This window comes from Drosophila suzukii, chromosome 2R, assembly GCF_043229965.1.
Source record: "Drosophila suzukii chromosome 2R, CBGP_Dsuzu_IsoJpt1.0, whole genome shotgun sequence".
Lineage (NCBI taxonomy): Eukaryota > Metazoa > Arthropoda > Insecta > Diptera > Drosophilidae > Drosophila > Drosophila suzukii.
This window is the reverse complement of record NC_092081.1, coordinates 22,141,674-22,169,443: the sequence shown is the minus strand read 5'-3', so window position 1 is coordinate 22,169,443 and position 27,770 is coordinate 22,141,674. Positions and strand designations below refer to the sequence as shown.

The window sequence follows — 27,770 nt, the reverse complement described above, 5'->3', positions numbered from 1 at the left end:
AGTTGTTTAAGGGGGACCTTATAAGTTGCAGGACAAGTTTAAACACCTACTTTTAACTTTTCTGTATCATTTAAATTACTTTATTTAGCCGTTTTGCAGCGATCTCAAAATATAACAATATAGAGGCATAGTGCATTTTTCTCTCAGTTGATACAATACGACATTAAGCTTAGCCTAAGAATTCCCCTGCGGGCGTTTGAAGATTCTGCCTCGCGAAAGACACTCGGATCATAATCATTCAAAGAGGACATTGGTTTTAATTTTTTTAGGTCGTTAAACTTTAGGTCTTAGCAGCTAGGATAAAATCATAATCGCGTTGATTTTTGAATAAATGTATATCACCGAATTCGTCAGCGGCTCCGCGAAAGAGGCGCCTACAACTTGGCGCGCTTGGGCACGCCGATGGCCTCCAGAACGCCGCAAGTCTCCAGATGCTGGAAGAGCGTCTGCAGATACTCGTCGCGGTGCTTCATGAAGTGGGCAGCATGCTGGGATCGCTCCCAGCACTTGAACGTGACCTTGATGTCCGCCCGTTCCCAGTTCTCGCGCACCGCCTGGTTGGAGGACGGCGGTCCGATGGGATCGTTGTCGGAGACGAAGAACAGCGCCGGGGCCTTGAGCAGTGTGGAGTGGAACATCTGGCTGGAGCGCATGTAGTGGATGGTGGCCTGGTTGTGGAATGTCTTCATGTGGTACAGCGTGTAGTTGCGCAGGGCGCTCTGCATACGCTCGTTCCGGGGGAAAATCGATTTGGGCACGCCCACCGGGATCTCGGTGATGTCGGCGGCGCTGTCCCAGATCTGGCACACGAAGCGGTCCAGGATGCTGCCATAGCGGTCCATGTCGCGCGACATCTGCAGCATGATCTCGCCCAGTTGGTAGGCACCCACGGAGAAGCCATGCATCACGATCGGCTCATACGACTGGTTGTTCTCCAGAAAACGCAGCGTCTCAGCGGCCACCACCTGTTTGGGGTTATCAGCATGGATTAGTAACTGAATGATAATAACACTGTTTGCTTTGTACCTGGGTTCCCTTGACCGGCCAAAGCAACTGCCAGGGCGTAATGTGCACCACCACCACATCGAAGCCCATCTCCGTGTAAATCTGGGCGTACTTCTTCAGATGCTTCTGCTTGGCCATCAGCCAGGCCATCATGAGGACCAGCGGGTTGCCGGTTGGCTTCTTGAAGGCCAGCGTTTTGGGATCCACCTCGATCTGCGTATTGTTGCTGGTGTACAGCGTCATGTTCTTGGTAATATCCTGCGAGGATATGTACCGGCGATTCTTCGACGGGGCCATGGCGCTCTAAGTACGATAAAGATTCTTTATTAGTCATATGTGGGCACAGATATGATATGATTAGCAGGGTTAGAGGAAATGAAACTTTGGGAACAGCAAATAAATTCAAGTGCAATGTGCACACTTATCAACTGTGCAAACATGCATACATATAAATTCACTTTGCTGGGTATGGGCTTCTTGAATATTAACTACTAACAGTCTAGACCTCTACTATTTCATTAAACTAATCGCACTGGAAGGCAAAGTTTGGATAGGTCTAGTCAGCAACTGAACGACAGTCTGATTAGATATGAAAGTTTGAGTGGTTAATATGGTCAGATCAGGTAGTCTGATCTGCAGGTTAAAGGGGGGAACCATAATCCATGCAAATTATGCGGAATATTTGATACGGCACTGATTTATCCACGGCAGCAGCTGCTGACCTTGAAAAAGTCGGCGAACACGTGATAATAAACAGCTGTTCCTGATAAGATTATTCCAGGTGTAAGTGCGTTTGGTTTTTTTTTTACAGATATTAAATTACTGCAATCGCCTTACGAATGGTCACAAACTGTATTTCACGATCAAATGTAAGACAGACCCAGTTGCAAAGATACGACCTAAATGCAACTGTATTATACTATACCCTTTTGCTTCAGTAATTTACTTTGTAGTAGCTAATTACCAGAAATTGCTCGAGCAAGCGACAAATTAGCACGGCGGCAAAAGACTAAATGAAGGTGGTGCAAAGGTTTTAGGTTCTTTTCCTACCTTTCAGCAAGGCTAAACCGACTGATAGCATTATGGAATCGAAGATAGCCCCGCAAAATCAAACGATAAGCCGTTGCAATTTAGATTAGTGCAGGGACAAACGGAATCAACCTGTGACTTAATACTTCCCACATAAAGTGGTCATAGCGAAAAAAGAAAAATCATATAATTGAGGCACCGAGTGACACAATGAATGAGAGAGGCTGGAAAAGACTTTCACTTTAGCCTGACACTTTGAACTTGAGCAGTAAGTTCAAGGCCACTCACACGTTTCGCCCGGTGGTAGATTTTCAGCAGTATAATTGCCAATATGACCAGCAATGTGATCTCAATTAGGAAGTCCATTTCGAAGATAAAACTAAGCAGGTGCAACGACTTTGACTAACTGACTGATCCACAACATATAGCATATACACCCAGCGATCCACTGGAACGATCATGGACAGTTGAGCGGAATTGAGTCGAGCTTACATTCCCCATGGAAAATTGCTATTTCAGCCGCGTGTGTGTATATGGAGGAATATGTTTTTTCTACTCTTTGCGGCATTGGTTTAAATTACATTGCGCCACTGGAAGCCCCAGTACCCTTTGGGGAAGTAGATATAGAGTCCCGACTAGCAGATACCATCTAATCAACGATAAAACCTATTCCTAACTATAGATCCTTAGATTTTGATACCTAAACACTATTTTCTATCTGTTAACTCGTCTTTAAATGATATTAATTCGTTTTTATAAATATCTTAGATCCAATAATACCCTTACACAATAAATTCTAGATGCTTTCTGTACTTTACAAATCCATATAGTTTCAAGATTCTTTCTATTTATAGATCTCCAGATTTCTCTGTTAACTCATATTTAAGTGATACTACTTTGTTCATATGTATACATATCCTAAAGCCCATAACACCCTTAAATACGAAAAGTTCTAGATATGATCAACTTTGTGTCTGAAAATAAACACAGAACACGAATGTTTGGCGGCTGGGCGAAAGCTTGGCATTGGGCGCCATTATGATTTGAATCATGGAAAAAGCTAAGTCGCTGCTCAATTGAGCTTGCTGAAAGCGAGGGTGGTTCCAAAAATACGCCCAAGGACATGGGTTTCACTTCATTGAAATTCGATATCGGTAATATCGCATACGCTGAATAATTTTCTGGTCAGTTCAAGCGGTTAATGAGTACGTACTAATTGCAGGGCACTGGAAAACAGCAATTAAAATAATGTAAAAATATTTATAAATACATATATAGCAAGCACAGGTTATCTATACAAATCACCATTGAAGAGGGGCGAGGTTAGGGAGATAGAGAACCGAAATCATTTGCCGGGTACAAAGTGCAGGGAATACAATTTACTCAAGCATGCAAATTTCTAAAGTCACAAACTACAAGATGCACAAAATGAAGATGCGAAATAAAGGTAATTAAAGGTTCAACACAGATCAACAGATGTTCAATGGACCAAAATCAGTAGTTCGTCATCGAGAACTACAATACACTGTTATAAATTTCTGATTTATAAATCGGTCTTTAGTCAAACTTTACTTTGGTACTTAATCGGCTAACATTACTGACTTTTCAGTTCATATATTGCAGATGTAATTGCTGACTATATAATGGATTAATATCGTCATCATTTGATTAATTATCTACAGAAATGATTATATTGCTATATTCTTTCTTTTTTCTTCTTTTTTTGAAATCTATTAATATGCTCCTATATTATATAGACTTATAAAGACCATGTTATCGTACTGTAAGTCATCTTTAAAAATGTTATGGATAAGTTATTAAACTCGTGAACCCTGCTCCATAAAGTATTCTCTGAACTCGCTTTGTGGAGATAGTAACATTTACGATAATGCAAATTTGGGTTAATGGCAGACTAGACTGCCAGAGGTCTCAAAAAGTGTGAAATTAAGTGTTACGATAATGAAGAATAGGATAAGAAAGTTAAAGAAATGTCTCTAGAACCTCTGCTAATCCTGGGAACCCCCCTGAACTAAAAGGATTAATTACTTTATGTACAAAAAAAGGGAATGGGCAGATTTTAAGGATTAGGTATTAGATAACTAATGGTTCTAATGGACTTCTGTTGATCATGAGAACCCTTTGTAAGCCAAAAGTATTGATTATTTTGGGAAGATTCCTTTTGAAGGATTAGATAATTTAGAAAAATCAAATTTCTGTTGATCCTGGGAACCCCTCCACAAGAGAAGAATGCATTATTTGGGATCATGCTTACACTTGGAGCCTGCGGCTGCTGCTGCTGGCCTGTCTGCAGGCTCGAGAAGTTCCGGATCAGCGGGGGCTGGATCCTACGGACCTGCGGGGGCGGAACCTTGAGCAGTCCCTGGCTCTGGCAGCCACCGAAGAAGCTGTCCGCGTAGGCATTCTCGTACGGCACGGCTGCCCGGCTATTTTGCGCTATTCAATGGCGGATGATGGGCGGTTATAAATAAAACAGGAGATGGGGTAATTAGGGGACAGTGCACTGTAACAGATAGTTGGGATTGGGATATTTTACCACCAAAGGAGAGGCCCACGGCTAAAGTTGCGGCTGTCCGGCCGGCGAAGGGCAAACTCATCGATTTTCTCGCCGCCGTTGCGTAAAATGCAGTGCGAAAAAAGTGCGCAGCCATTGTAGTTGCGGAAAATTGCAGAATGCGAAATACTTTCACGGGGAATACTTTCACAAAGCGCTTTGCACACAGACTGAAAAATGATTTGCAATGGTATTTTTTTTTTGTTTTCTTTCTTTTCTTCTCATTTGCGTACTGCACACACACCCGCACACAGCCATGCACATGCACGCACACAGCCGCAAGACAGTGCACACGGACTGAACTTTGTACCCACTGCAGACGAGTCTCAATTTGTATTGTTAAATTGATAAATTGAGGTTCTGGCTCTAAATTTTCTCCCTGGGCTGTGCGTGTGTGTGCGGGTGTGTGTGCGCGGGGTGTATCTGTGTGGGTATTGAGGACTCCTAAATTGGCGATGAAACGTAACGAACACCAAATCGATTGCCGCTGCACTTACGCTAACGTCGTGCTCCCGTGTTTGAGTTTCGATTTTTGTTTAACAATTTCAATTCCGCCCCCGACCAAAGCAAACCGCTCAGCAGTGAGTGGCTACCGTTCGCTGGAAGTCGGTAAATAACTCTCCTTAGCTTGAGTGGCGCTCTGGTATATTTGGTATTTATTTATTTGATTTAGTATTTTACTGCACGGAAAGAAAATCTTTTGATTATTGACTTCTGCTTAAAGGAATACGATTTTATACGATACAGATTTCTCTTTCTTAATTTTAAAATAAGTTGAACTTTAAAAAGCCACGACCTACGATCATTTTAAAATTTGTGGTGTATATGTTTGCACTTTGATACCCTGACTACAAATAACATTGGCGAAGTCTAGCAAAAATGGTTTTCTTATTTCATTAAATATGACTATAAAAACGTTAATTGTACTAATTGATTAAAAACTTAAAATTTCGTTGAATTAAACTTCAAACAAAACCCTTTGTTTTTGCAAACGGTAACAGCATTTTCTTAATCTAATCTACTTAAGTCTTCTGTATATAAAAAAAATTTATTTCTTAAAAAAGTGATAATAATTTTGTATTGTTATTTTATATTGTTATTCTTAGAAATATATTTTCATCGTTGGGTTCTAAAATTAGAGTCAAATTGTGCTTTGCTTTCCTTAGCTATCGCGAAACAAAGCGTAATATTGCTACACGCGAAAATCATAAAAACATGATTATGTTTGACTCAGTAGCTGCTGGTCAAAGACCCAATATAAGGCGATCCGTTTTGAGTGCCTCCATTCAGTCGTTGAAATATCATGAAGATCGTCATTTCGGTGATTGGGCTTTTAGCCTGCCTTTTTATTGGAACTAAAGAAGGTTTGGCTTACTTGCTCGACCCTAATTGTGCCGTTTCAGGGAACATCGGGAAAATTATGAGAGGTCGAGATACAGACATACTTTCGAATCCATGGATGGTTTTGGTGATCGGGTCACGTGTTGAAAACTGTGGCGGTTCGCTTATCACTTCTCGTATGCATTTGAATTATAATTTTAATTTAGTTTTAGTTACGTATATCATTATATTGCAGGCTTTGTTCTGACAGCAGCGCATTGTATAACTTCTGGGCCCATGTAAGTGCAGGAATTTTAAATTCCTCATTTATGTTTACGTCACTTACGTTTTTTTTAGGAAAGTACGCTTGGGCGAATACGATGATCAATACTTCATGGAAGACTGCAGTTCGGGTGTTTGCATACCAAGGAGCTTTGAAGTTAATGTCGATAGTAAAGTTACTCATAAACAATTTAGGGATTACAAGAATGATATAGGCATCCTTCGAATGAGTGAAATCATTCCCTACTCAGGTAATTAAAAAAAGGCATCACGAAGCTCCAAGCTAATTATTCAATCCTTAGATTTTGTGAGACCGATCTGCATTCTCATCGATGAAGAAATGGGATACGTTCCCTTTTTTAGTGTCACCGGCTGGGGTAGAACTGAAAGTAGCGATTATAGCAAGGTTCTACAAGTTGCTACCTTAGAAAACATAGATCGAAACATATGTGCGGAGATTTTTAGATCGGAATTTGATATAGCCCAGATATGTGCTGGCAGTAATACCAGCGACTCATGTCGGGGGGATTCTGGCGGACCGTTAAGCGCAGTACGAACTTATAACGGTCTTAATCGGACCTTCCAGTACGGTGTTGTCAGCTATGGACTTCGCTCTTGTAGCGGTTTGGGAGTTTACACAAATGTAACGCACTTTACTGGTTTTATCCTGAGAGCTCTTGAATATTTGCGAAATCGGTAGTTTGATAAAACGATTGTTAAATAAAGAATTTATCCATTTTTATCTGACCATATTTATATTTTTAGAAAACATTTTAAAAAGAATATTTTTTTCAGTTGAGCGAACAACCGTTCTTCGTCCAAAATTTAAGGTCAGTAGTTTTGAATGTTGAAGGTGCGATCGTCGAGTCCCCTTACCTCGTAAGGAGGTGTTTTGTTTTGTGAATTATTTCAAAGAAATGTATGATAGCCTTGAGGTTAGCTCGACAGATAAGAATTAAGATAGTTCAAAATAAGAGACTTAAAATTAATTTAAACTATCGAATATAACCCTGAACTTATTTGCTAAGTGGCTACATAAACTGAACTAAAAAAAATGATAGCCTTGAGGTTAGATCGAAAGATAAGAGTTAAGAGCATTAAAAATAAGTGACATAAAACAATTAAAAAAATATAGAATAATGCCTTGAACTTATTTGCTAAGTGGCTGCACTAATAAAAATAAGAAATGATGCATGGTTTTGTGTAAATTTTACATTTATATAAGTGAGTATATAGTATAAAGATCTTTTTTTCAAGAGTATCGTGATCAAAATAATAAAGTTTAAACCTTTGTAACAGGTAGATGGAAGCGTTTCCGACCACATAAAGTGTATATATTCTTGATCAGAATCACTAGCCGAGTCAATTTAGCGATGTCCGTCTGTCTGGAGCTAGAGTGTTGGGACTTGGCAAGCATTTGTTACAGCAGGTTGCCACGCCCACTCTAGCGCACACAGTTTTTAATATTTTCTTACTCAGGTAACTAAATTTTTAGGCGCAGACCTAGCTTATGGCGAAAAGGTCCTGCATTTCCAGATCGGTTTCCATGAAAACTTAAGAACAAAAATATTAAATTTAAAAAGTTAATTTTTTATAGATTTTTGGTCCCAGTTTTGTTCACTGTAGTTCAAATTTTACTATATATTCTAGCCAACCAGTATTTTTTGGCTTAGCACGAACGGTCATACGGTTCTTGGAGCAAAACGTAAACACCGCCGAAATGGAGCACGAGGTGGCTGTTCCTGGGGAGGATGGCCCCCCAGAGGGTATCAAGTCCAGTCCTCCACTCAAGCCCTCGGCCAATACGGCCATAAAGTGCCTGAAGTGCGACAAGGTGTACATATTTCCCGCCGACAAGGACGACTGCCTGGCGCACTTGTATCTGGAGCACCGCCTGGTCATAGCAGATGTGGAGGATATAGCCCTGCTGGAGGACTATCTGCAGTACTGGGAAAAGGAGTTTCAGGGTAGGAGGATTTCCTATCTCTTAATCCTACACTTTCGTTAATAATTCCCACAATTTAGCCCATGAATTCGAGCAATATTGCACAACCATGTTTCTTGACCAACTGCCCGATGGCAAATATGCCAGGAACGAGAAGTACTACCTCCTGTGCGATATCCTGCCCCAGGACTACGAGCTGCGACGCAGGCTGAAGGAAAAGCGGCTGAGTGAAGCCCTCGAGCGCCATCAATTTGAGCTAACAGACAGAAATTTCTCCAAGGAGTGCCTCTTCTGCAGGACCGTGATCAAGGGACTGAGGGCTGACTACCTGGACCACCTGTTCGACAAGCACTTCCTGCTGGTGGGTAAGCCTGAGAAGCTGGTCTACGTGGACGAGCTGCTCGATCACCTGGAGGAGAACCTTAACCGGTTGATGTGCCTGTACTGCGAGAAGATCTTCAGGGATCGGCCCACGCTCAAGGAGCACATGCGCAAGAAGGGTCACAAGCGGATTAATCCTAATAGAAGGGAGTACGACAAGTACTTCCTCATTAACTACAATCGCGGACCAGCTGCTCCAACCCCCAGGAAGCAGCAGCACCACTCAAAACGAAGACAGGAGACCGCATCGGTGTCCACAGTCGCTGATCCCGAAACCGGCAGCGTGGACTTTGACAAGCACTTTGCTCGTCCGGATTCGGATGATGAACACGATTCCGATTGGTCGGATTGGGCGGCAGATGGTGAGCCCAGTGCGATTAGGTGCCTGTACTGCCCCCATCTTGGGGACAACTTTGCCGCTCTCAAGGATCACATGCTCGATGCCCATCGTTTGGACTTCGACAAGGCCACCAGCCCGCTGAATTTCTACCAGCGCGTCAAGGTGGTCAACTACCTGCGCAGACAGATGTGCGTGCTGCGTTGCGCGACCTGTGACCTTCAATTCGATGAGCAGGAGCTGCTGGTGGAGCACATGGCCCAAGAGCTGCACTGCGGCATCGGAGACAGGACCAGCTGGGACAAGCCGGAGTTCTTCTTTCCCTACATGGAAAACGATGGCCTGCTGTGTGTGCTGGATGACTCCGCAGGCGATGATCCGGAGGGCGATGTGGTGCGCATCATCTCTGAGGACAGTCTGGCTCAGATCAACAAGGATGCAGAACGGCTGTCCCTAGAGAATTTTAAGCTGTAAAGGTATGCAGATCCGGAACAAGGGATTTTTAAACTGTAGAGTGATTAACTGATTTAGTTTAGAAGAAACTAAGTAAATAGTTATAAAAATAAGAGAGTGGTTTTTATTTTTGAAATTTGAACTTCAAAAGTTCCAAGTTTGAGTATAAAATCGTTATTTATGTAGGTGAATATTTGAAAATAGTTGAAAGTACCACTTGAGGGTTAATGTGCACCAGTGTGTACACAACAAATGCTTAGCAAGGGCACCTTTTCCACCTAGCGAATACACCCTCCTACATTTTATTTATGGTATATTTCAATTAATTGTGGTATTAAAAAGTACATTTTAAAGAAGGCTGACATCATTCCTGCAACCAAACAAAATAAAGAAATCCGGTGAAAAATGGAGGCCCTGGACATTCTGGAGAAGCGTATCGATGCCCTGACGCGGGTACTGGGTCCCGTGCAGGACTCGGAGGCGGGTGAGGGCGTGGTCGATGCCCTGTGCTCGGCACACGCCCTTTTGGGCGAAGCCACGACGGGCAGTGTTCCACTGCAGCAGTGCGTGAAGAGATCCGGCGAGCTGGAGAAGTACCTGGACCCCAACTTCCTCGAGGAGCAGCAGCAGGTGCGCTCCAAGGAGGTCTACCTACATGCCGTGGCCCCCGAGCTGCACACTCAGGCCGAGCAGCTGGAGAGGATCAGGCAGCTGGAACCCGCCCTGGGGGCGGAGTACTTCCGCAGCATTCCCGCCGAGTGTCTGGAGCAGCTCAAGGGCATCACCCAAAACAACGGCGAGTACGCCCAGCAAAGCGAGCTCATCGAAGAGAGCCTCGTTTTGGCCATGAAGCGCTACGGCGAGATCCAGGCGGGTCTCCTCAGTTCCCTGGACGCGATGAGCGACCGGCTGGACCAGGTGGAGGAGCGCATGGAGCAGCGGAAGCGGGCCGAGCTCAACAAGGATGTGCCGCCCAAGGATTGAGCGGAAACCGCTCAAAAGACTGCTGAAAGTATTTTATACGGCCCGGTTTCCACATCCAAATTATTGTCAAGTCTGGCTTTACCTAGTTGGCAGGTTTCAGTTCTTCAACAAACTAGCAGATCTAATTCTTATAAACTTAACAAGACCTAGCAAACTGCTAGATCTATTGAAGACTGAAACTTAAGCAAATCCCATTTGATTGGAACTGGATATGGAACTCGGAATATTAGATTTTCTAAGCGCGCTTCTTTATTGAAGAGTGGCTAATGATGCTCTTTCAATTGTAAGTTTCCTTTTTAAAAATTATTTAATAATAGCACAATAAATTACACAACTAATCAAATGCAACTGCGATCTAATCAAATTGTCTCCTACTAAGAGGATTGTGCTCCCATTATAATCATTTAAAGTTCAAAAATCATTTCAAAAATGTCCTGAATTCATTCTTTTATAGTTTGATAAATATTGATTTTTAAGAACCAGCACAATAAAGATTATACAAATAATAGAATAGCCCCTCTCATCGGCCACCAGCAGATTGCCCGAGACGAAGGCCATGTCGACCTTGGAGAAGACATCGTGGACTTTCTTTTTGGAGGAGTCCTTTTGGTCAACGTTGCCCAGGAACTGCCTTCAGAGATTGTCCCCACATTCTTTAAACACAGATCGTTCTGGACGGTTCGCGACAATACAAAAGTATAGAGAAATGCATCCATTAAGGAACGTTTAAAAGCTCTTTAAAGCTTGTTTATTTGTTGTTCATAACGTTAAATTTTAATTGACTAGCTAGTAATGTGACATTGAATTTGCTTTGAGGATAACTTTAGTACAATGGTTCGTACGTCAATGCTAAAACTAACTAAAACCTAAACCTATTCCTTGGAGACCGGCTTGCAGGCGATCATATACACCGGAAACAGTCCCTTGGGGAAGTTTTGTTGCTTGACCTTGCGCACGATGCGGAATCCGGCTTCCTTCAGAAAGCGTTCGTAGCTTTCCAGTGGTCTGGTGACCGACGAGTCCTCCTTGTCCTCCACCGTCTTCTTGGAGCTGCTTACGTTCTCCTTCAGGCAAAAGTACGCTCCGGGTGCCAATCCTAGCTTGATGCGCCTGAAGAAGGCGACAAGATCGCGATCCGTGAGGTGGCCAAGCACCCACTGGCTCCAGATGAGGTCGTACTGCTGCGATGGCGCGAACCTCTGCAGTCCCACGTTGTAGATTTGGCCCACCTTTCCGGGACCCAGGTCACCCGTGGTGCAGTACTCCCGCGCCTTCTCCGCAAAGGCGGGATCCTGCTCGACGAGGTCCACGCAGTTAAAGCGCGGGATCAGGAGATTTCGGGTCACCCGACCGATTCCGGCGCCACAGTCCAAGGCCAACCTGTTGCCTGGCACGCGAATTTCGCGCAGGAACACATTGGAGCCCTGTATATCGATGGCGCTGATGTAGCCGAGACCGCCGAGCATCCCGTTGACGGTAGCCGGAACCTCGGACCAGTACTTCTGCGCCTTGTCGTAGAACTCGGGCTCCGGACCAGCGATCTTGGTGGCACTTGCAGTGGGAGAAGGCGACGCCTGCGTGCCATCAGAACTAATGGGTGCATTGCTGGGTTCCTCCTCCTTTAGCGGCTCCTGGTCAATGTCCTTGATCTCGTCCATCATCTGCAGCTTGTCCGAAAGCTGGGCTTCTAGAGTAGTTGTCATTTTTGTCCAGATTCTGAAGGCCGCATCCGCATGCTGGGTTTTGTTTATAGTCAAATACCAGGGCTGTAAAACAAAGCGAGTCCATTTGGGGAAGACAAAAGGTGGCAACTCTGCTGAAAACAGCTGTTCGAGAAAACACCAACACACTGTTTTGTTTATTTTAAGAGTTTTGTGTTTTATTTCTTAATTGTCGGGCCGAAATGACTCTAGATTTGGACGCGAATAAGAAGGATGACAAGCTGCTCATCGCCACCATCCAGCAGGAGTACAAAATCCTGGCTGAATAGTAAGTTTTCTTTGTACTTAATCAACGGTGACAAAACAAATTTACCTACTTTCTTATTTTGTGTTTTTAGCAAAATGATTGAGTCGGAGAAGTTAGGAGGCCTATATGTGATACCTAGCTATGCAAATTCCCTTCGTGAGCATACCTACATATGTCTTTTATGCACACCTATATTCATTTTATGGTTTTCATAGAGTGGTTCGGGGTCTTCTTTGGACGCCAGGGCTTCTATGCAGAAAGTGTTTTTCGCTTCTCGATTTTGCTGCCCGACCGTTTTCCCGACGACAAAAGTCTTCCGGTAAGTAAGGTCGTGGATAAACCAAGTGCATATTACTCAAAACACCTTCCCCCAGACCATAATATTTCAGCAGGATGTGCTGCACCCCCATGTGTGCCCCTACACCCACACTTTGGACGTGAGTCACGCCTTCCCGGAGTGGCGTTGTGGCGAAGATCACCTCTGGCAGCTTCTGAAGTACGTGCAGGCCATATTCTACGATCCCGTGAACAGCATTCGTGGCATTGAAGTGGACAAACTGAAGAACGGCGAGGCTGCAGAGCTGCTAATGGGCAACAAGGAGGAGTTTGCGACCCGCGTCCAAGAAAACATAAAGGAGAGCAAGGAGCACATCTACGACACTCCGCCCACCGAGGATCCGCACTACATAGTATTCGAGAAGTTTCAAACGGACGTACACGGACCCGTTCTGGAGCGCATAAGGGCTGGGAGAAGCAAGCAGGCGGAATCCTCTTCGCAACAGGCGAATGCAGGCCACGCCACTGGTCTCTCCTGGGTGAAGGAGGGCGAGTTCAAGCCCCTCAGCATTGAGTAAAAACAATTTACCAGCCCTGTAAGTTATCTACGTAGTACTAACGTCTCAATTTTAATCCATTAAAGTTATTCGATTATATACACTCCTCGTTCATGGGAAATCGCTGAGTATCGCTAACCCACTCGTTCTGCAGTTTCAATCGCTCTCCGTTCCATCGAAAGTGAGTGGGGGAAGCCTGGCCAGTTGGAAACTCAAAGTGCTGACTGAGTTCGATGGCCAGTTTGGAACGGACGAGACCTATTCCGCCCACCTGTGGCGTGGCTGGGTGATAGACCCTTCCGTTTCGCGGATCCATGTACAGTTTGTGCGGTTCATAGGGCAGGGTTAGGACCTGTCCCGAGTGCGCATAGCTGAGCACCTCCTTATCGTCCTTTCTCAGTTGCTCAGTAAACACAAGAGGCGTGTCGTCGCACCGTATAAAATTCCTTTCCCGCCCACAGAGGGAAATGTATGGAAATTCGTTTTCGTATCTATTCGTTTTGTTCAGTCGCAGGCGACTGAAAAAGAACCTCAGGAAGTCTTTCTCTTTGAAGCAGCTGGTAAAGTTTTTCATTTTCGCATCGTCGAGAAAGAGCTACAAAAGATGTTCTGATAGTTCAGGTAAATGTTCATAGTCTTGAGACTCACCATTCCCTCATGATCGATGTAGTAGAAGTATTCGCGAATTTTGGGCTCCGGAGATTGACCTTGATTGTATTGCAAATAACGATATAACTGGCTTGGAAAACCAAGGATTTTCGGCTTTATTATCGATCTGGTACTTAGTATAAACATTGTTATATTTTCTGAGAACTGCGATTGCAATTAAGCTACAAAGAACAGCTGATTTTTGTTTACTACATACTATATGATTGCCGTCTATCACCCATCAAAACCCTTTTGGGTTTTCCTGATGTAAAATTCATTTGAGAAGACTGAAACTTTGTGAGTCGTTTTTCTACTATGGGATTTATAAACATAGTTGAGAAAATATTAAATAATGTGTTTAAAAGATACAAACAAGTTGTTTTGAAAAAAATAAGTGGCAGTCATTTGAAACCCTAAAAATACTGAAAGCTCTCGATTTCCTGTATCCAACGCAGCGATAGTTTATTTGAAAAATCGTTGACCAAAAAGTATGCTAAGCTTTTGTTAATAAGCTTCACTGTAAAATGTAATAATCAACGGTTTTTCAAAAACAAAAAACTTATTTTGTTAGCATTTTTAGGTTTATCGATTTTATTATTTGACTGAAATAGTAAATATATACCTATCCATCATATAAAAAAAAATCCATTGAAACATTTTAATTTTACTCTGTGGTATTGAGTAAAATACAGATAACCTGAAGGTCGCTACGATTAGGTCTTCATTTTCCTTTTGTTCTTTATATCATATCTAAATATACTTTGGACTTGATATAATCATTCTCTAGAATTAACTTAAATTGGATCAGAGTGAAAAGGAATTGGCTTACGCTTATAGACTTTTTAAAGTATTGCACCTTTGAATACCAGGAGTACACAACCTTGGCAAACTGATACATTGGCCTGTTAAAACCATAAATCAAAAAAGATAGATCAAACTTAAGCCTTATCACTGTATTCATGAGGAAATTAACGTAATAAAATAAGCGGCACGTGCGTGATACTATCACTATTTTTGTAGGTCTTGCTGCTCTCAATAAAACGACTAATAAATACTCTTTCCTGAATATGAAGTATGTAAAGCATATTAGGGCCTCAAAGTAAAAGAAATCCCCGTTTGGGCAGGGTACTTTAGTTTAATTCCCCGCATTTGGAGCTGATAAGATATGGTGTGTCCAGTAATTAGCAATGACTGGCTATTTTTGCACCATCGGATTGATAGCTTATGAAAGATTTCCATTCAGACGGAGGCGTGGCCCTTCTTATCTGTTCACCAATACGTTTTAATCGCCTAGAAGTGTGTGGAATCTTTTCTTAGAGGTGGTAGTATCCCCAAGTTGCTAGATTTCTTTAATATAATCTTTGAGCTGCAGCTTTATTGATTTCATATTTGTTTTTGTGTTTCAGACTCTTGCTTCAAAGTTCAAAGTTTTTAGAAATGAAGAGCTGGCAATATAGGCATTGGAAAATAAATCTTTAAAACTATGTTGATGAGTTTTTTAAATAACCCAAAGTTGACTCAAAAAAAGAGCGATGTATGATTTATGGATACATATAGGCTTTTCTAAAACACTTCTCTGTTTGCAGGTAAACACTCCCTCATTTGGGCATTATCTGGCTGTTATATCTGCCGTCGCTCATACACAACATCATTCTGGTTGGCCCCTCTTTCAGTCTGGTGAGGTGATAAGACTCCCCAGCTTTGTTATTGCCCCAATCGCGCGTGCCGCATTATAAAAATAAAAATCTGAAAACCTACGATATACGCGTGTTTACCTATACACGAACGTATATATAGCGCAAAGATGTATTTTGAAGAGAGAGAGCTCCCAATAAATTCAGCTTCTACCGGCGATAACAGAGAAGTCCTCTCTGCTTTCTCTTACTCGCTCAAATCAGCGCCGAATCTTGAAAACCATTGGAAGTCATACGATTCATCTGACTCTACCAACGAGTCCCGGTATATGTAGACATACCGGCTGTTAATATTATAAGCTCCACGCGTCCGATCGAAATGGCCAGAGCATTTGAGTTCCCTTCTCAAAACAACAACAAAAAGCTCATTATGTTCCGAAAGTTTAAACAAGCATAATAGATCAATATCAGGGGATGTCAGATGTGGTTTTTTTATAACTAGCAATTGGGGGAATGAGGGATTGATACATATTCCTTTGTAATGTTTTATGATACGAAGGATTTCCATGGTGGTGTTCCTTAAATTCATGCATTCAACACTCTTTGGTTTGAAGAGATTAGGATGACATCTCACCCCCGAACTGTTATCTGGCTGGACTACCGGAGTCTTGCAAACTCCAGTGATGAGGTAACCAAGAATTGTGGAAATGAAAAACCTTGATGGATAATTTGGATAACTAATTTATTCAGCGCTCCCCAGTAGGCCATTTGGATTTAATAATTCACTAGTCAGTTTTTTAAATTTTAAGTGCTTCGTTTAGTTTTTTGCCATTCAAAATTGGTAGTAACCCTGGATGAAGTAATTTGGATTTTTGGGACCTGTGTCTTTTGGGGTTTCAGCGAACAGCTGTCGCTCTCTCGCTCGCCTCCCATCCCACCCTCTCTGTCTCTCGACTGGCGGCCAATGTCAATAGAAAGTTCTCTTGCGCGACCGGCATACGGCGACAAAAACAGCTTTGCCGCTAGGACAAAGTTCGATGATGTTTCAGTCTCTTTACCGGGTAATCGAGGGGTATATTAGAGTCGTGTAAGGCGTGTGACAAACGGATAAAAGTCTGTGTGATCTTAAAAGGTACATAAGACTTAAGTCACATATCATACGAATGGAAGATTTTCGAAATTCATGTCAGAAAAGTGTTCGTCCTAATAGATCAGGGTCGTATAACTTGGGATCTATGAGTATAGGATATGCCCCTTGCGATTTCAACGATAATAACAACATTTTTATAGACTTGGATGCGTATATTGTTAGATCTCGGGATCTATTAGAGATCGGTAATTAAAATCTGGGATACTGACTTTTTGTGGTAAGGACAATCAAATTGGATTTTCATTTTTTATAAAACCTATAAAATTATTAAAATCTCAAGCGCTCAGAGTTATTATAGTAGACGAGAATGAACCCAGTTCTTAAATGTTTCTGTGGGTAATGGGTAACTTAAAGTCGCAAAGCTCTAACCATCTTATTTGAGAACAAATCATTGCCGGTAGGGAGCACGAGCACGCGCAGGCCTCGAAATTGCGAGAGGCGCCACAGAGATTGGGAGAGGGAGCGTTAGCGAGAATGTTCGCAGCGTAGCACCGCTGAAACCCCACCACTCTCCACGGAACTAGTCGAAACTTTCGAGTTTTTTGTGCTCGGCCAGTCCGACGGACAGCTTTGAAGTGAACGGTTCGCGAGTTCCTGGGCAGAAAGACGGAGAATCAGAGTGCAGCAACCGTTTGCGAATTCGTGCTGTTCTACCTACCAAACCCAGAGCAAAGCCCAAATAAAAAGAGGCCGACCAGTTGACAAAAGCCGCATATATAGGAACCGTGAATTCGTATGTGCTGATACATAAGCTTGGTATATAAGCTCAAGAACCCACGTTGACTCACGACTCGTTTGAAATTGTTTTATAGTGCTGGAGCGAGGGATAACCCACATTTCGGAGCCGCCAGGACCACGAGGATAGGCGCAGGGCGCTCCTTCGGAACCTTTTCTATTCAAAAGTAAGTCGCGGTTCAGTGGACCCTAGCTAATTTGAGTTGGTCTATCGATCAAGTGCATAGGAAATTAATTGCATAATATTTGCTCAATTTCTTTTCCCCTCGGTTCGGTGGGACCCTTTCCCTTGCCCTCCTTTCTCCGCACTTCCCTCCAAGCATTGTAATTTGCCTTCGTCACTCTCTGGCAGACATGTGTTAATTACATTTTATTCTATTCCATACCCCATAGACCATAGACCGTTCCCATACACACACCCATGCGATACGCACCATCCCAGAGAGGGAAATGTGGCTGTTTTATTTTCGGACTCATCCTACTTTTTCCGCCCAATATTTATGACCTTCTTATGGTTTCGCTATTGGGTGAAACGTGTTTGTCGCACAGCCAGACAAACATAGATCCAAGATCTATATCTGTTGTGCATAATTTTGAAATTATCCCGCATGTGCAGTGCGATGGCAATTAATGTCTGCTCTACGAAAGTGATCTGGGGTGAACCAAAATTTAACCAGTTTATGGAACAGTTTGATTTGTTTGATTGCGTTTGATTTGTACGACAGGCCGTAAAATACGTACATGGAGAGCTGGACCCGGACTAGTCAATGTCAAAGCTTCGCCTCTATCAGCTATTCGTTTGGCGTGATAAGGTCTAGACTCTGGACGTGGGGCCCAAGTAAACATAAAAGTTTTTCGAACGAAAGTATATGACTATCTTTATAGTTTTTGCTAATAAATAAAACTATTACTTTTTTTAATTACACGATTTAAAAAATAATGAAAAACAACGTTATTGCGTAAAAAACGGAAATACTTCAATTTCGGAAAACTTCAGTTATGAAAGTTATGTTGCATGTTTGCTGAAACACAGAATTATGGATCACAATATTATTGTACGTCATTTATTAAAAATATGCTGTTTTACTGAATGTTCTAAATGACTGTTTCAACACGTCATTGCGATTATATAACTCAGCATCTGGAATCAAAACACTTTAGCATGACTGTTAAACACAAATCTTAATTTCTGAATCATTAATGCAGTACAAAGATTCGCTATTTCCTCCAAGTTGTCACCTTTATTGCGAAAAAATCAATGTACGACCCACATTCAAAAGCGACTTTGACCTTAGCAGCTTGTCGTTCAAGATCATACGTTTATAGAGCAAAAAAAATCATAGGCACGCACATTTCTCTGGCAAAAGTTGGTGAACAAAAGCAAAATTCGTTCAAATAGCTGAGGCGTTCCATTACTACTGTTGCACGATGTAGTTAGTTTGATTATCATGTTATTATTACATAATCGCTCGTTTTGATGGGCAAACAGAATCGGGTCTTGGGGTTGCGTTTGGGTTAGGGCTTTGGTATGCCGTGTCAACAAAATTTTCGTGAAATTGCTTGAGACTGGACTGGACTACGCCCACTTTCCTTACAGAAAACCTGGGAACACACCCAGTCAAGAAGGCGAAGCAACAGGATAATTGATCGTCTGTAAATATTGCCAGAAACACGGCACGAAATTTACCTATGCCAGAGGTATCCCAGAAAAACCTGAAATAAACTCTGATTTGCATGCGAGAATACGTGTTATTTTCACAACATGCTAAACAATTTGTTAGACATGCATTCATTGAGTTTATTCTAATGCTAATGCGCCTTAATTTTTAGAATCCAGAGATTTTTTTTTATCGCAGATCGATGTTTAAATTATTTATTTCAAGTCCTTTTAATTTCAGAGGCTAGAGATAAGGAAAAGCTTCCGATTATAATTTCCGCTTGGGGCTGAGATAAGATTCGCTTCGCACGTTTCAATTTGTTATTGAGATATACATATGAAAACTTTGATTAGCTCTTAAAAGTCAAAGAATATTTTTTGATAGCTGTAGCTTTTAAGAAGGGACTGTACATTTGTTTTTTATCGATAACTGACTCGGTCCTGAATATTTTTGTCCTATGTTATTATAGAACACAGCCATTTAGATAAGAAAACTAATATGACAACTGACCTAAATCCGCGATTGTCTCAATCTGATGAGTGCAAAACTATTCCATATGTTCGAGCCGGGCGTTATCATGATTTTGTTACAAAACATATTTTCAAAACTAGAAAAGGGTACAAAAAATTGTGTGTGGGGACCTGAGAATTACCTTTAGTTATCTTTCACCATTTATAGCATTCTTAAAGGCTGGCAGTCGAGTGCTTCTTCCGTTCCTTGGGGTGACATTGGGCTTATCTTGCCAATAACATACCGTGTGGGCTTTGTGCAAGTTTATTGTATCTTTTAATTAATAACATAATCGTGAAAGGAATGCAGTGCGAATTAATCAAATTATCAAATAAAATTGATGCTAAGAGAGGGAAATTTAATTAGAGTTGATCTAACTTAATTTCCATCATGTTGCGACTATCAATAGATCCTAAACATGGGGGCCCCCAAGATTTCCTTATAAGAGTGCACTCCCACCGGGAATGATAATATTTACTATAGCCCGACCTCCGATGTGTTAATAAAGGGAGCTTATCGTCCGCTCATTATCTGCACCTGTGTCACACATCCAATACATGTGTCAACATTGGTTCTTGATTATCTATGGACCCCAGGAACCTCCCTTTCAACATGCACTTCACGTGCGATTGCGAAAACACCCATTTAGTTGCAACTACGAATGGTAAACACGGCAATGTGTTGGCCAGAAATAGAGTTAATCGGTGAACCCCATTGGAAGATTAGCGCAGAGAACTCCTTGAATTTGGATCCCAGGTCTTTCGGTCACCTGACCAGTTCTCAAATCGGTTTTTAGTATGGTATAGATAGTGTATTTGGTCAACAGGTTTTCGCAGACGCAGACGAGCCCCCAGAAAATAGAATTTGATAGAGGGTACGCTCTATGTCGGCCATTTGAACACGATTTGGGTCGAGAATCTAAAATGCAAAAGAGAGCTCGACCTGTCTGGTCAGCAAAGCCGGTCTCTGACGCACCCTTGCACCACTTACCTGTTCCCCAATCAGTCTCATCGCGACGGGGGCTACAAACCCCATTTGAATCGCTGATAATGAGCAAAACAAGCTAAAAGTTAACAGACAGAAAAATAAATAAAATATTTAATGGCATGTGTGGCGAAAGCGAGCCAGCAATCAACGGACTCTGAATACTCTCCATAGGAGTAGCTTAAAATGTTTGTTTTATAGTATCATAGTCGGTTTTTTGCGTTTTAATGCGGCTGTAATAATTAACTGTTTGCTTATATTATGAGTGCTAATTGAGTCGCCAAATATGTACGTGTGAAAATAAAGTAAAAGCTTAGAAGAATATATACAAATGTTTTTCAAAAGAGAGCTAATAGGTATTGGAATGACTTGCAATTCAATTTGACTTGACCGAAAAATCAGTAAAAGGGAATGTATACTAAATAACACTTTATTATTTATGTGAAAAATATAACTAGAAATTCCAATTGAGTTAAACAAAAATAAATAAAGGAACAGTAAAGAAGAATGATTTTGTTTATGATCTAACACATCTGTTATTTCCTGAACCTAGTTGATCCAAACAGTTAGACCCGCTAAACTTCATTATTTAAACTTCGAGTGCGAAAACGTGCTAGAGTATTTGCTGTTTAACAGTTGTCTATATTTGATTATCTATTACCAGCCCTTTTTTCGTACATATAATATCAAAAATAGACAGATCTAACGTTTTAATTAGGGGTCTTAAATGTCCACTTTGTTAACAATACAGAACAAACAACCTGCCTTATAATTCAACAAGTTTGTCGTGCATTTGTTAAATCCCGCTTTGGATTTTGATCACGTGAGTCAACTCATATTAATGAGGAGACAGATTGCTATTTATATGGAATAATACCAAAACAGCAAACAATTGATGGACTTTGAGCCGAAGATTAAACTTGCACACAGATGCGGTCATAATAATAGCAACCAAAATCCAGGATGCAAGTCAAGTTTTTTTCATAAAACCGTTTTGACCGATTTTTAGAGCGCAATGTTTTATTTTAGTAACTAGTACACATAATCTTATTACTATTTTATTTGAAAGGGATTAGAAGTCGGCGTAACTCGCTTTGTTTATAGATTTCTAATTGCATTAAATTCAAAAAACGAGACCTTCCAGCGGCGCTTGTTTGTTTTTTCGAAAGTAATGTCGATAACCTTAAGGCATTTGGCAATCAAGCTTTTGAAATTAACAGATAATTAAAGCGTTAAATGCAATCTCTCGATCGTAAAGCAGAGCGGGCTTTACATATATTTTCCTCCATCACCCTCTCTAAGTAAACCTAAGCACTGTCATTAAAAAATTGAAAGTTCTTGGGCTGATTTGACTGTATAATGCTTTATGGTAAAACTAGGTTTTGGTGAGATCAAAGTATCAAAACTATGTATATTAAAATATGTGATTAAGTCGAAAATTCGCCGTTACACATACAATTTTAGCCAAAACGATGTAACATTAATCGCTTAGAACTAAATTGTAATTATTTGTGTTATAGATAAATTCGAATCCTAGGCGGGATCAGCATGTTCATTCCGGCCGCACAGTCCGCCTATAGGACGCTGCGCAAGACGCAGCCCCGCGCCCGGCTCAACTTCCTCTTCAAGAATGGCTATTCCAGCAAGGTGAGTCTCCAACAGGCATTCAAATGCTCTACCTCTAAATGCCAATCCCCGATCTCCCCCTTTCCAGGTGGAGTACAAGCCCATCCGTTCGGTGTTGGTGGCCAACCGCGGCGAGATCGCCATCCGAGTGTTCCGTGCCTGCACGGAGCTGGGCATCAAGTCGGTGGCCGTCTACTCGGAGCAGGACAAGATGCACATGCACCGACAGAAGGCCGACGAGTCGTACATCGTGGGCAAGGGTCTGCCCCCCGTGGAGGCCTACCTCAACATTCCAGAGCTGATCCGGGTGTGCAAGGAGAACGACGTGGATGCCGTGCATCCCGGCTACGGATTCCTGTCGGAGCGCAGTGACTTTGCCCAGGCGGTAATCGATGCCGGACTGCGCTTCATTGGTCCCTCGCCCGAAGTCGTCCAGAAGATGGGTGACAAGGTGGCGGCCCGAGTGGCGGCCATTGAGGCGGGCGTGCCCATTGTGCCCGGCACAGATGGTCCAGTGACCACCAAGGAGGAGGCCCTCGATTTCTGCAAGAAGCACGGCCTGCCCGTAATCTTTAAGGCCGCCTACGGAGGTGGCGGTCGTGGCATGCGCGTCGTCCGCAAAATGGAGGATGTGGAGGAGAGCTTCCAGCGTGCCAGTTCCGAGGCTAAGGCCGCCTTCGGCAATGGGGCCATGTTCATCGAGAAGTTCATCGAGCGACCCCGTCACATCGAGGTCCAACTGCTGGGAGACAAGGCTGGTAATGTGGTGCACCTGTACGAGCGCGACTGCTCCGTGCAGCGTCGCCACCAGAAGGTGGTGGAGATCGCGCCGGCACCGCGTCTGCCCATCGAGATCCGGGACAAGATGACGGAGGCCGCCGTGCGTTTGGCCCGCCATGTGGGATACGAGAACGCCGGAACAGTGGAGTTCCTGTGCGACGAGTCTGGCAACTTCTACTTCATCGAGGTGAACGCCCGTCTGCAGGTGGAGCACACAGTGACCGAGGAGATCACGGGCATCGATCTGGTGCAGTCACAGATTCGCATCGCCGAGGGCATGACCCTGCCCGAGCTGGGATACACGCAGGACAAGATCTTGCCCCGCGGCTATGCCATCCAGTGTCGTGTGACCACCGAGGATCCGGCGAACGACTTCCAACCCAATACCGGTCGTCTAGAGGTCTTCCGCTCCGGCGAGGGTATGGGCATTCGACTGGACAGCGCGTCCGCCTATGCCGGAGCCATCATTTCGCCGTACTACGACTCCTTGCTGGTCAAGGTGATCTCGCACGCCAGCGATCTGCAGAGCTCCGCCTCCAAGATGAACCGCGCCCTGCGGGAGTTCCGCATCCGCGGCGTCAAAACCAACATCCCCTTCCTGCTGAACGTGCTGGAGAACCAGAAGTTCCTGCACGGCGTCCTCGACACCTACTTCATCGACGAGCACCCGCAGCTGTTCAAGTTCAAGCCCTCGCTGAATCGCGCCCAGAAGCTGCTCAACTACATGGGTGAGGTGCTGGTCAACGGACCGCAGACGCCGCTGGCCACCACCCTGAAACCCGCCATCGTCACGCCCCACGTTCCCGACGTTCCGCTGGGTGAGTTTCGCGCCTAATCCTCTTGGAAGATTCCCAGATCAATGGCATGTGCTTTTCGGGTTCACGCTTGCTTGTGTGGCTATCTCAAGGCAGTTGCTGCTTTCCGAATGTTTCAGCTTTCCGGATCATCCGGCAAAAGGGTCCTTACACGAAGCTTTTGTTTTGTTATTAATTGCAGCAGCAGTCAGAACAAAATATGTTCTTATAATGGGCACATTGCCTTTCTTTAGCTTTAATGATAGGCATTTTCTTTATGGGTCTCAAAAAGTTTATAATAATATTGGAATTTTGATAAATATTGTGGTAATAACCGATCGCCAGAATTCTAAGCTCATAACATTACTTATAAGTACCATCGTTAAATTATCAACATAGTTATCTAAATCAATTTTTTTTTTAAGTTTAACCTTTTTATTTCTTTACTTTGGTTTTATTGCCATTTCCAATATTTATTTTATTAATATTGCTTGACATTAGTTATCTTTAAATGAAAAGTCAAAACCTTATCTATCTGATCTGAGTACCAAAAAAGCTTCGTGTAAAAGACTCTAGCTACTTAATCTATTCAATTGATCTACTAACAAACTTAATAGATCAATCGAAGCTTTTGTTTCCTAAATGAAATCAATGAAAAGGCATGTTAGTGGATGTTTTTACCTTTCCGCATCTCCTGTGAAACGTTCTTTGCTTTTCTGATATGCTTTAATCGAACCTTTATGTTTTTACTCTTTCAACTATAAATTTTTTTGCATCTGTTATTAATCAACCAATACCGAATCGTAATCGCAATCAAATCGGCTTTGCAATACAACAAACCAATATCACACACCTATGTATGTATCGACAACCAAACAACAACGATTCAAAATTGCACAACACGCCCACCGACAAACCCACGACCACGCCCACACCGCCCCGTTCATACGCGACACGTTCCCATGATCGAATTCATACTCAACGAATCTAACAAAGATCTGTCCCCGGAAGCACTAGAACGGGAAGAACGTGGCGAGGCCAAAGGTACGTTTACTTTTTTATCCCGGAATCGAAAGAGGGAAAGAAATTCCCCATTTTCACACAGGACATTTGTACATACCCACACTGATCACATCTATTTATATCGAAGAGGTTTTCCAAGGTGATCCTAACTCAATATAATAAACTAATCTAAAATTTAAAGTTTACTACTGTACACTTTTATATTTCTTAACCACTATTTTTAATATAACTATTAATTATACAATATACATTTGTGTGCCTTGGTGGTTTTTAGATGTTTATCATTAATTTTTGGTATAAAGCTAATTTCATTTAACGCACTTAATAAATTTTATATTTTAATTTTTTATTAATGCAGCTAGTGTTTTACCAGCTTTTGATGTTCAGCTTAACGAGTTTGTGTTTCTGGGGTTTTGTTAAATTAGTAGTAATAATGTATGGTTTCAGACATAACCCGTAAATGTCCTATTTTCGAAGATATATTCCGGAAATATTTTAAAAACCTGTGGATGCGGGACTATATCTTTTGCATTTAAGCCATGGACTAACGTATTTTTTGTTGATATAGTTACGGAACCGCCAAAGGGTCTGCGTGAGGTTCTAGTTACCGGAGGTCCCGAGGCCTTCGCCAAGGAGGTGCGCAGCCGCAAGGAGCTGCTGCTCATGGACACCACCTTCCGCGATGCCCACCAGTCGCTGCTGGCCACCCGCGTCCGTTCGCACGATCTCCTCAAGATCTCGCCCTATGTGTCGCACAACTTCAGCAACCTGTACTCGCTGGAGAACTGGGGTGGAGCCACCTTCGACGTGGCGCTGCGCTTCCTGCACGAGTGCCCGTGGGAGCGACTGGAGGAGATGCGCAAGCGCATCCCGAACATTCCCTTCCAGATGCTGCTGCGTGGAGCCAACGCCGTTGGCTACACCAGCTATCCCGACAACGTGGTCTACAAGTTCTGCGAGCTGGCCGTTCAGACAGGCATGGACATCTTCCGGGTGTTCGACTCGCTCAACTACCTCCCCAACCTGATCCTCGGCATGGAGGCTGCGGGCAAAGCGGGCGGCGTGGTGGAGGCGGCCATCTCCTACACCGGCGACGTCAGCGATCCCAAGCGCACCAAGTACGACCTGAAGTACTACACCAACCTGGCCGACGAGCTGGTCAAGGCGGGCACCCACGTGCTCTGCATCAAGGACATGGCGGGTCTGCTCAAACCGGAAGCCGCCAGGTGAGTCTGGGAGGGATTTCTGTTACTCTCACTGCATGCTATATCATTCGCTCGCTTTGACAGGCTTCTCATCACCGCCATCCGGGACAAGCACCCCGACATCCCGATCCACATCCACACCCACGACACCTCCGGAGCGGGAGTGGCCTCCATGCTGGCCTGCGCTCAGGCCGGAGCAGATGTGGTGGACGTGGCAGTCGACTCGATGAGCGGCATGACCTCCCAGCCGAGCATGGGCGCCGTAGTGGCCTCCCTGCAGGGCACTCCGCTGGACACCAACGTGGACCTGCGCACGGTGTCGGAATACTCCGCCTACTGGGAGCAGACCCGTAACCTGTACGCCCCCTTCGAATGCACGACGACGATGCGGTCGGGCAACGCCGATGTCTACCTAAACGAGATCCCCGGCGGACAGTACACCAACCTGCAGTTCCAGGCCTTCTCGCTGGGTCTGGGCGATTTCTTCGAGGACGTGAAGAAGGCCTACCGGGAGGCCAACCTTCTGCTGGGCGACATTATCAAGGTGACGCCCTCGTCGAAGGTGGTGGGCGATCTTGCCCAATTCATGGTGCAGAACAACCTGACCGCCGACCAAGTGCTGGAGCGTGCCGAGGAGCTGTCCTTCCCCAAGTCGGTGGTGGAGTACCTGCAGGGCTCTATTGGCATCCCGCACGGTGGATTCCCCGAGCCCCTGCGGTCGCGCGTCCTCAAGGACATGCCCCGCATTGAGGGTCGTCCGGGTGCCGAGCTGCAGGACTTGGACTTCGACAAGCTGAAGAAGGAACTGAAGGAATCTCACTCTTGCATTACCAACCGGGACGTCATGTCGGCCGCCCTCTATCCGCAGGTGACGAACGATTTCCTCAACTTCCGCGAAAAGTACGGACCCGTCGACAAGCTGGACACGCGCATCTTCCTCACTGGACCCAAAGTGGGCGAAGAGTTCGATGTGCCACTGGAGCGCGGTAAGACGCTGAGCGTGAAGGCTTTGGCCGTGTCCGCCGATCTCAAGCCCAACGGCATCCGCGAGGTCTTCTTCGAATTGAACGGACAGCTGCGAGCGGTCCACATCCTGGACAAGGAAGCCGTCAAGGTGGGTTTAACCTAAACACTTCGATCAGCACTGGAACTCATCCCTTTTCTTCCTTTCCGCAGGAGATCCATGTCCATCCCAAGGCCAACAAGTCGAACAAGAGCGAGGTGGGCGCCCCCATGCCCGGAACCGTCATCGATATCCGCGTGCAGGTCGGCGACAAAGTCGAGAAGGGTCAGCCCCTGGTGGTGCTCTCGGCCATGAAGATGGAGATGGTGGTGCAGTCGCCATTGGCTGGCGTTGTTAAGAAGCTGGAGATCGCCAACGGAACGAAGCTCGAGGGCGAGGACCTCATCATGATTATCGAATAGAGTAGGAGTCCTGGAAGATGTGCCCCCGGGTCGTAATGTCCATTGTTAAGCTGCCACCGCACACCCAATGTAAAATTAAGTCAAAACAGTGATAATCTTAGGGATTCTGTCGGTTCAATTGACCATAAACTGTCCCATCGCCTGTGTCTACTTTGATATGATGCTGTAGAACCGTACTGCTTGTCAGATATATTTCTGTATTTCCAGGATAATTCGACCAACCCTAATTGATATAAAGTTTTAGCTTACCCTGCCAAAATTGATGGGATTGGGAATGGATTGTACATGTGCGTGCCCAAGTATATTTGTAAATTTATCATAGAGCCTTTCCCCCAAGTCATTTGAATCCAATTTGTACGATTTTGAAATTTTAAATTCGCCAACACCTCTGTCGAGATTCCCCTTCTCCAGTAAGTACGTAAGTGGTTATAAATGTTATATTAACTATTGTCTAATAAACGTTATACAAAAAATATGCACCGCTTTTTA

At 43.7% G+C, this 27,770-nt stretch overlaps 8 protein-coding genes across 12 annotated transcripts; 5 read left to right on the top strand and 3 right to left on the bottom strand.

Annotated features, from left to right (window-relative positions):
* Positions 1 to 50: 50 nt before the first annotated feature.
* Positions 51 to 5,253, bottom strand: l(2)k09913 (lethal (2) k09913). Of its 3 annotated transcripts, XM_017074718.4 has the most exons (5): positions 5,104 to 5,253; positions 4,589 to 4,776; positions 4,307 to 4,488; positions 1,027 to 1,308; positions 51 to 965 (listed from the first exon to the last, which is right to left on the bottom strand). In XM_017074718.4, the coding sequence occupies exons 2-5, from the start codon at positions 4,701 to 4,703 to the stop codon at positions 375 to 377; spliced, it is 1,170 nt and encodes a 389-aa protein (XP_016930207.2). In that variant the 5' UTR covers positions 4,704 to 4,776; positions 5,104 to 5,253; the 3' UTR covers positions 51 to 374. The 3 variants fall into 3 exon arrangements, with proteins under 3 accessions (XP_016930207.2, XP_036669176.2, XP_016930208.2); XM_036813281.3 differs by lacking the exons at positions 4,307 to 4,488; positions 4,589 to 4,776 and having other exon boundaries at positions 5,104 to 5,212; XM_017074719.4 differs by lacking the exons at positions 4,307 to 4,488; positions 4,589 to 4,776; positions 5,104 to 5,253 and adding an exon at positions 2,323 to 2,415.
* Positions 5,254 to 5,859: 606 nt separating this feature from the next.
* LOC108008252 (serine protease easter-like) lies at positions 5,860 to 6,950 on the top strand. The gene is made up of 4 exons (XM_017072042.4): positions 5,860 to 6,123; positions 6,183 to 6,225; positions 6,284 to 6,459; positions 6,511 to 6,950. The coding sequence occupies exons 1-4, from the start codon at positions 5,910 to 5,912 to the stop codon at positions 6,906 to 6,908; spliced, it is 831 nt and encodes a 276-aa protein (XP_016927531.3). The 5' UTR covers positions 5,860 to 5,909; the 3' UTR covers positions 6,909 to 6,950.
* A 936-nt stretch (positions 6,951 to 7,886) lies between these two features.
* Positions 7,887 to 9,437, top strand: LOC108008460 (zinc finger protein 277). The gene is made up of 2 exons (XM_017072314.4): positions 7,887 to 8,175; positions 8,234 to 9,437. Exons 1-2 carry the CDS (start codon positions 7,929 to 7,931, stop codon positions 9,343 to 9,345), a joined length of 1,359 nt encoding a protein of 452 aa, XP_016927803.2. The 5' UTR covers positions 7,887 to 7,928; the 3' UTR covers positions 9,346 to 9,437.
* Positions 9,438 to 9,658: 221 nt separating this feature from the next.
* DCTN3-p24 (Dynactin 3, p24 subunit) lies at positions 9,659 to 10,656 on the top strand. The gene has a single exon (XM_017072445.4). It carries the CDS (start codon positions 9,730 to 9,732, stop codon positions 10,306 to 10,308), a length of 579 nt encoding a protein of 192 aa, XP_016927934.2. The 5' UTR covers positions 9,659 to 9,729; the 3' UTR covers positions 10,309 to 10,656.
* Positions 10,657 to 11,023: 367 nt separating this feature from the next.
* Positions 11,024 to 12,084, bottom strand: Ntmt (N-terminal methyltransferase). The gene has a single exon (XM_017075061.4). It carries the CDS (start codon positions 12,009 to 12,011, stop codon positions 11,181 to 11,183), a length of 831 nt encoding a protein of 276 aa, XP_016930550.2. The 5' UTR covers positions 12,012 to 12,084; the 3' UTR covers positions 11,024 to 11,180.
* Positions 12,085 to 12,119: 35 nt separating this feature from the next.
* On the top strand, positions 12,120 to 17,443 carry peo (ubiquitin E2 variant domain-containing protein pendolino). 2 transcript variants are annotated; one of them, XR_011603683.1, is made up of 8 exons: positions 12,120 to 12,297; positions 12,368 to 12,432; positions 12,492 to 12,595; positions 12,651 to 13,148; positions 15,344 to 15,877; positions 16,006 to 16,079; positions 16,142 to 17,274; positions 17,354 to 17,443. XR_011603683.1 is itself a non-coding variant. In XM_017075062.4 (4 exons), exons 1-4 carry the CDS (start codon positions 12,212 to 12,214, stop codon positions 13,128 to 13,130), a joined length of 735 nt encoding a protein of 244 aa, XP_016930551.2. In that variant the 5' UTR covers positions 12,120 to 12,211; the 3' UTR covers positions 13,131 to 13,208. The 2 variants fall into 2 exon arrangements, 1 of the variants encoding a protein (XP_016930551.2); XM_017075062.4 differs by lacking the exons at positions 15,344 to 15,877; positions 16,006 to 16,079; positions 16,142 to 17,274; positions 17,354 to 17,443 and having other exon boundaries at positions 12,651 to 13,208.
* Positions 13,173 to 14,115, bottom strand: LOC108010219 (UPF0598 protein CG30010). Its single transcript, XM_017075063.4, has 2 exons — positions 13,758 to 14,115; positions 13,173 to 13,704 (listed from the first exon to the last, which is right to left on the bottom strand). The coding sequence occupies exons 1-2, from the start codon at positions 13,902 to 13,904 to the stop codon at positions 13,204 to 13,206; spliced, it is 648 nt and encodes a 215-aa protein (XP_016930552.2). The 5' UTR covers positions 13,905 to 14,115; the 3' UTR covers positions 13,173 to 13,203.
* PCB (Pyruvate carboxylase) lies at positions 17,110 to 27,756 on the top strand. 2 transcript variants are annotated; one of them, XM_017073489.4, is made up of 8 exons: positions 17,110 to 17,274; positions 17,354 to 17,443; positions 21,949 to 22,075; positions 22,143 to 23,652; positions 24,625 to 24,672; positions 25,220 to 25,877; positions 25,941 to 26,970; positions 27,033 to 27,756. In XM_017073489.4, exons 3-8 carry the CDS (start codon positions 21,977 to 21,979, stop codon positions 27,279 to 27,281), a joined length of 3,594 nt encoding a protein of 1,197 aa, XP_016928978.2. In that variant the 5' UTR covers positions 17,110 to 17,274; positions 17,354 to 17,443; positions 21,949 to 21,976; the 3' UTR covers positions 27,282 to 27,756. The 2 variants fall into 2 exon arrangements, with proteins under 2 accessions (XP_016928978.2, XP_016928980.2); XM_017073491.4 differs by lacking the exon at positions 24,625 to 24,672.
* The last annotated feature ends 14 nt before the right edge of the window (positions 27,757 to 27,770 follow it).

Coding starts and splice junctions, on each gene's coding strand:
- LOC108008252 (XM_017072042.4), top strand. CDS start 5,910: ATGAAGATCGTCATTTCGGTGATTGGGCTTTTAGCCTGCCTTTTTATT. Junction 6,226..6,283: donor TGTATAACTTCTGGGCCCAT/GTAAGTGCAGGA, acceptor CGTTTTTTTTAG/GAAAGTACGCTTGGGCGAAT. Junction 6,460..6,510: donor TGAAATCATTCCCTACTCAG/GTAATTAAAAAA, acceptor TTCAATCCTTAG/ATTTTGTGAGACCGATCTGC.
- LOC108008460 (XM_017072314.4), top strand. CDS start 7,929: ATGGAGCACGAGGTGGCTGTTCCTGGGGAGGATGGCCCCCCAGAGGGT. Junction 8,176..8,233: donor CTGGGAAAAGGAGTTTCAGG/GTAGGAGGATTT, acceptor CCCACAATTTAG/CCCATGAATTCGAGCAATAT.
- DCTN3-p24 (XM_017072445.4), top strand. CDS start 9,730: ATGGAGGCCCTGGACATTCTGGAGAAGCGTATCGATGCCCTGACGCGG.
- Ntmt (XM_017075061.4), bottom strand. CDS start 12,011: ATGACAACTACTCTAGAAGCCCAGCTTTCGGACAAGCTGCAGATGATG.
- peo (XM_017075062.4), top strand. CDS start 12,212: ATGACTCTAGATTTGGACGCGAATAAGAAGGATGACAAGCTGCTCATC. Junction 12,298..12,367: donor TACAAAATCCTGGCTGAATA/GTAAGTTTTCTT, acceptor TTGTGTTTTTAG/CAAAATGATTGAGTCGGAGA. Junction 12,433..12,491: donor TAGCTATGCAAATTCCCTTC/GTGAGCATACCT, acceptor TGGTTTTCATAG/AGTGGTTCGGGGTCTTCTTT.
- LOC108010219 (XM_017075063.4), bottom strand. CDS start 13,904: ATGTTTATACTAAGTACCAGATCGATAATAAAGCCGAAAATCCTTGGT. Junction 13,705..13,757: donor ACATCGATCATGAGGGAATG/GTGAGTCTCAAG, acceptor CATCTTTTGTAG/CTCTTTCTCGACGATGCGAA.
- PCB (XM_017073489.4), top strand. CDS start 21,977: ATGTTCATTCCGGCCGCACAGTCCGCCTATAGGACGCTGCGCAAGACG. Junction 23,653..24,624: donor CGTTCCCGACGTTCCGCTGG/GTGAGTTTCGCG, acceptor AATCTAACAAAG/ATCTGTCCCCGGAAGCACTA. Junction 25,878..25,940: donor CTCAAACCGGAAGCCGCCAG/GTGAGTCTGGGA, acceptor TCGCTTTGACAG/GCTTCTCATCACCGCCATCC.